General features: G+C 53.8%; 1 protein-coding gene across 3 annotated transcripts in view; it reads left to right on the top strand.

Moving 5' to 3' along the window:
- The first annotated feature begins 6 nt into the window (after positions 1-6).
- Positions 7-5,281, top strand: part of TBC1D22B (TBC1 domain family member 22B) — a 39,650-nt gene continuing 34,375 nt past the window's right edge. For all 3 annotated transcript variants that reach the window (XR_003094431.1, XR_003094430.1, XM_006025256.2), the window contains exons 1-2: positions 7-81; positions 4,219-4,275. Coding sequence is in view for 1 of the 3 variants with exons in the window: in XM_006025256.2 (XP_006025318.1) it covers positions 26-81; positions 4,219-4,275 (113 nt within the window). In the remaining 2 variants the exon portion in view is untranslated. The remainder of the gene's footprint in view (positions 82-4,218; positions 4,276-5,281) is intronic.

Here is a 5,281-nt window from a genome sequence, read left to right as displayed (position 1 = left end):
CTCCCGCCCGGGGCCCGGCCGCGTCATGGCCGCCGACAGCAGCAAGCAGTTCTGGAAGCGGAGCGCCAAGCTACCGGGCAGGTGAGGCCTGAGTTGCCCCCGGGCCGGGCTTCGAGGCCCCGAGGCGCTGCCTCCTCCTCGCCCGCGGCCTTCCCGGGCCCTCGTGTGGCCCTGTGTGCCTCCCCCGCAGCCTCCAGCACCGCAGGCCTGGACGCTCCCAGTCAGGCCCCGCAGCCCCTTGGCTCCAGCACCGGGCCCGGGCCCCGCCGCGTCCAGGGGCCGCGGTTTCCACAGGGGTGACAAAGAGCGGCCTCGCGCTCGTCGCTCCGTGCGCCCATGACGCTGCCCTGCCGAGCGCTTCTCCTCCCTTTCCGACTCGGTGTCGAGAGATCTGCCAGCCGGGGCCAGGCGAGCCCGAGCCCCGCGCTCCAACTTCCCGAGGGTCGAGGTTTGGGAGAAGTTGCTGGTCTCGTGCGCCGCCAGCCTGTCATGTCTGTTGCAGAAGATAGGGGTAGCTCTGTCTCTCACGTCTTCTGCGCGCTGATCCTTTCCCGGCCCTGCAGCGTGGTCCGGGCGCGATCTCCAAAAAGGAGCTCGCACAGAGAAAGGGAAGTTTCTTTTACAATCTGCTCACTTTTGGGATCTTCCCTTGCGCGTTCACTACCTCCGCTTCCATCTTCCTGAGAGGGAAGAGACGAGCCTTGAAGCTTTCTGTAGGCATCGGGTGCTCGTGGCGTAGTAGTTTGTCGTGACCGTACTCTTTCGGAGGCATCCTTATTCCCGTCTTGGACGCGCGGGAGGGGACGAAGGTGTGGAAGGGAAGCGAGTTGCCCGCTGTCACCTGCCCGATGCAGGCGACAGAATCGAGCCACTCGTTGCTTTTTCCTGTTACTAACAACGCTTCCAGCTGGCCCTGTGGGGAGTCTGAGCCTGGCTGTGTCTTGCTGAATAGGAGGAACCTGGTTAGTTTCCCTCGTGTCCTGCCCAGTGCTTTATCGAGTCCTGCTCTAGGGAGAGATGCTCAGCAGGACACCACATTGCTTGCCCTCCGTGCTTAGGGCCTTACTATTAATAATAAAAGTGGGTTATGCTGCTCTGTGGGAGTAGCAGCGGCTTGCTTTTTGAAATGTCGTTGGCAGGCTTCTAGGATTTACTTTCTGCCGCTGCATTGACACTAAACAATTCATCTCTTTATATGCAGTAGAGCGGATGGACCGCAGCAGAGAGCTGCTTTGTGTTGAAGTGAAAGAGACCCTGCCTCAAAGAGTTTTTGTATCTAAATTTCAGTAGGTGAAGGTGGAAGGAGGGAAGAGACAGATGGACAGTGACTGCTCCAAGGTCACCCAATAGGTCATTGCTGGAGTTGGAGCAAAGCCTAGGTGTCTGCTCTGGTCCAGTGCTCTCTTCACTGATCCAGTGTCGTCCGTCAGTGGAGGAGAACGACCAGGTGAAGCTGACTCAATCCAGAAAGAGGACTTGCGCAGACTAGTTTCACTAGCCAAACTGAGCTCCATTTAAGAAATCAATGGTGTCAGAGGTGCCGAGAGATCAAGATTAGTGTATTCTATAATAAATGTGGGGGATTTTTAATGATAGTCACCCCCAGAGCCACTCATCCTCTTTCTGCCTTGGTTTGCCCACTTGCAGTAGTGAGGATGGGCTAGCCCAAGTTTGCATGCTGCTTTCGGATCCTCTGTTGGAAAAACTTAATATTGGGCTTCTCCTTCGCCTGATCAGGCAGTGGGGATGAAGTTTTACTCTCAGACCCTCCTGTGTAAGCTGCTCAGCTCTTTCACAGTCTTGTTCAAGCTTTTGCTATTCGTGGTTTCTGATATCTCTTGCTGGCTGGCTTAGGCAAGTCAGCCATATAAATGACTCATAAAGCTGGTTTTTACAGTTTTTTCTAATCATATCCACCCCTGGTAGCTCTAACCACTACCAAGTAGGAAACAGTCACCTATACTTCCTTCAAAAAAAAAAAAAAGTTTGCAGTAGAGCTGTAAGCAGTCAGGTTGTGTTGTTAGAAGCCTGCAGAGTTTTCAGCCACATCAGCTTGTGCTTATCAGTATGTTCATGACTTCCTGGGTAGAGGAGAAGCGCAAAGAAATGGAGCGTTTGCTGGCAAGTGGAAGCTTGTGCGATCTCCAGTGTATCCTTAGAAGTTACCCCACTGTAGTTTCCTCCCTGTGAGCATTGCTGGTTCTCTTTTGCTTTGTTCTGTCCTTCAGCCTGTCTTTAGAAGGACAGCCAGGGCAGGGGGTTATCCAGTGAAGTCAGTGGCAGAACATGCCTGCACGCACGAGTTGTATGGGCACCCTCTGAAACTCGCTGTTGCAAGGAGCCTGCATCCAGTTCAGGAGCTCCCTGTTCAGAGAGGCTGAGAAATAGCAGGCCAACACTAGAGGCTTTTTGAATGGAATAAGATGATATGGGCTATATTGCCAGAGGTGCCTTGGGTGGGGATGATGCTGCCATAGTAGAGTGCACAGCTTTGGGCTCTTTTAAAGGACAAACATTGGAAATCTGAGCCTTTTCCAATATCTTGTGTTAGGCCAGTCTGTCTTGGATGTTCAGGCCTGCCTTTCTGAGCATCTCTCACTGCCCAAGGGCACCAGAAAGAGGCTTCTTACTCTAAGGTTTAATCTTAAGAGCACTGGGTACCTAACAGATCTGGAGGTAGGATGCCTGAGTTGGGGATTAATGGTCTGTTCCCCAAAGGACTCTAGCATTTATTCCATTCTAGCAGCCTCCCATTAGGAGCAGAGGAATCTTCCGTCCTGTGAATCCAATTGTTGTGTAGAGGAGTGGGCTTATAAGACCATACAAACACCACTTGGGCTTTGAGAGCAGCTCAACTGCCTCCCCCAGGCAGCTCTAGCAAAAGCTCTCCTGGGCTGTTTGCAATCTGTAGCACTGATCTTGTTTTACTCTTGATAATCAGCTTGTGATCAGTGCCCACATGACCACCTCCATTTAATAACTGTCTTGGTGCCTCTGTCTTAATTAGTCTGGAAAAAGTGCCAGCCCAGCCCATTGCCAGCCTTTTCAGAGCTCCAGGCTACAAACCAGAAGGTGCTGCACAGCAAGCCACCCCTGGTGAGGCTTCCGCACTGCTGCCTTGGTGTGAAGGGCCTATTGTTGCAGCCTCTCCTATGTTGCAGTTGCCTCTGCCTGTGATAGCTCTGCTGTTTCCTTGCATCTGTGGCACTGCTGCCAGCTGTGTCTGGGCTGCTGCCTTCCCTCAGCCAGATGCTTCCAATACTCATCGCATCTTCCAGCTGCAGCGAAGCCACCCTCCACCCCTTCCCTCCTGTCTGGGATGGCTTGGTGCTACTGGCTCTGTATAGAGCCAAGGGGCTCTGCCTACAGCTGGTGGGAGTGGGGACAGTTGCACCAACCCGCATGAACGTGTTGCTGTGTCGGCCAGCTCTGGATGGGCCCCATTGTTCCCACAGTCCCATGCGGAGAGGACGTGTGTGCAAAGAGACTGGCTTTGGTTTGGGCAGTCTCAGTCCTCCAGGAATGCTTGAGCTTTTCAGGCTGTTGATACAGTGCTCATCACATAATGCATTAGCACTTACAGGCATCCTAGAAATACACCTTGTTATGCCACGTCCCATCCTGTGAGTCACGGGAATGTCAGCCCCACTTGACAGGAAGAGAAACTGAGGCACCAAGGCAAAGTGACTCATCCTGGGATCGCAAAGCAAGTTGCTGCCTGAGCTGGGCTGGAGTTCCAATTGGGTCTTCCGTGTGCCCTTTTGCTCCTGGTCATTGTCAGTTGGAGCTCAACATCAGCCTCTTACAGCCAAGAGCTCCCCTGTGTCATGGCTTAGTACAGCTTCTCTGAGCATCTTCCTCTAGGGACTTGAAAGCGTAACAAAGGATGCCTCTCCTGCCCGACTGCTATAGGGGAGTGCTTCCCTGGTTTATTCAGAGGGGAAATGGAGATGCAGCATCACTCACCCAGTGAGTCAGTGATGGCCTAGCAGAGACCCCTGGGACCAGGCTGAGCCCCTGCTCCCCTCACCATAGCCAAGCCATGGAACTGTCAGGAGTTCGGTGTGTCAGGGCAGGGAGGCAAGGAGGTGATGTCTGAATCCCATTGAAGCTGCTTTCAACCTGCGTTTGGATTCCAAGAATGGCTTAGCAGCACGAGCTTGTCCGCATCTGAGGAATCTGTTCACAACACTTCTGTGGCTTTTGTTTCCCCTGCAGCATTCAGCCTGTCTACGGAGCCCAGCACCCGCCACTGGATCCCCGGCTTACTAAAAAGTAAGTGCCGGGCCTCACCACTCCCTCTTGGGCAGGCAGTGAGGTCTCTATGCCTCTGGTTTGCAAGGGTGTTTCCTACCCTGTCTTGCACGAAGGATCTTGGACCTTCATCTCCTCCTCTGCAGTCTGGCAGCTTTGCCCCTCCGGTTTGCTAGACTGAATCTGCCTGTGTTGTTGGTGAGCAAAGAGTGGTGTTGGCTGTTTGCTGGCCTGTGTGAAATGAGCTGGCAGCCACGCTATAATTTTAGTGGTTGGACATCCACAGCTCTCAGCCCACTCATGGGCACAAGCTTGGGCCATCTCAGCTGAAAGTCTGTGAGGGATACTTTGAGTCATGGAGCCTGAGCTCCTGAACAGGAGGAACAAGCAGTGTGTGGGGCACCAGCAGTGTGGCATATGGGAAACACTTAGTCCCAGTGCTTTCAAGTCAGCACCACTTTTCCCCAGCCCTTAAAGGGAGATGTTATCTCCTGGCCTTGCCTCCTTATCGTGTTGCACAGTGGTGCCTGGGCACACTCCGGCACCTGGACTTCGATTCCTGCAGCATGAAGACAAGGCAGACACTCTGGCCATGTCTGAAAAAATACCCAGGCCCAGCTCTGACAGGATTGCCACAGCCATGGGCAGAAGCACATACACACAAACCTGCTGTGCTTGCCTCTCCCTAGATTAAGTGCGGCTGCTGATCTCCCTGGTCTGTGTGTCTGTGAGCCTGGCAGCCACTTTGTGCAGCCAGGAGTTATGGGAGTTTGTTCTCTTTGTATTGCTGGGCAGAGGAGCCAGACTCTCTGGCACCTGTCGTGCTGGCGCTCAGCTTTTACCAGCTCAGGCTAGAACTCTTGGGCAGCCTGCTTGTGACGGGGGTGGGGTTCATGGAAGGATTAATGCATTCCTTAGCATAGGCTGAGGAAGAGGGCAGGAGGTCATACCTAGGATAAAGAGGCTGGGGTGGGGCTGTACTGGGCGGCCCTTGGAAGGGGAAGAGGATGGGACACTTGGGGGGGGG

This window comes from Alligator sinensis, unplaced genomic scaffold, assembly GCF_000455745.1.
Source record: "Alligator sinensis unplaced genomic scaffold, ASM45574v1 scaffold872_3, whole genome shotgun sequence".
NCBI classification, from domain to species: Eukaryota; Metazoa; Chordata; order Crocodylia; family Alligatoridae; genus Alligator; species Alligator sinensis.
Note: the sequence above shows the minus strand (reverse complement) of the source record. Positions and strands in the feature narration are given on the sequence as shown.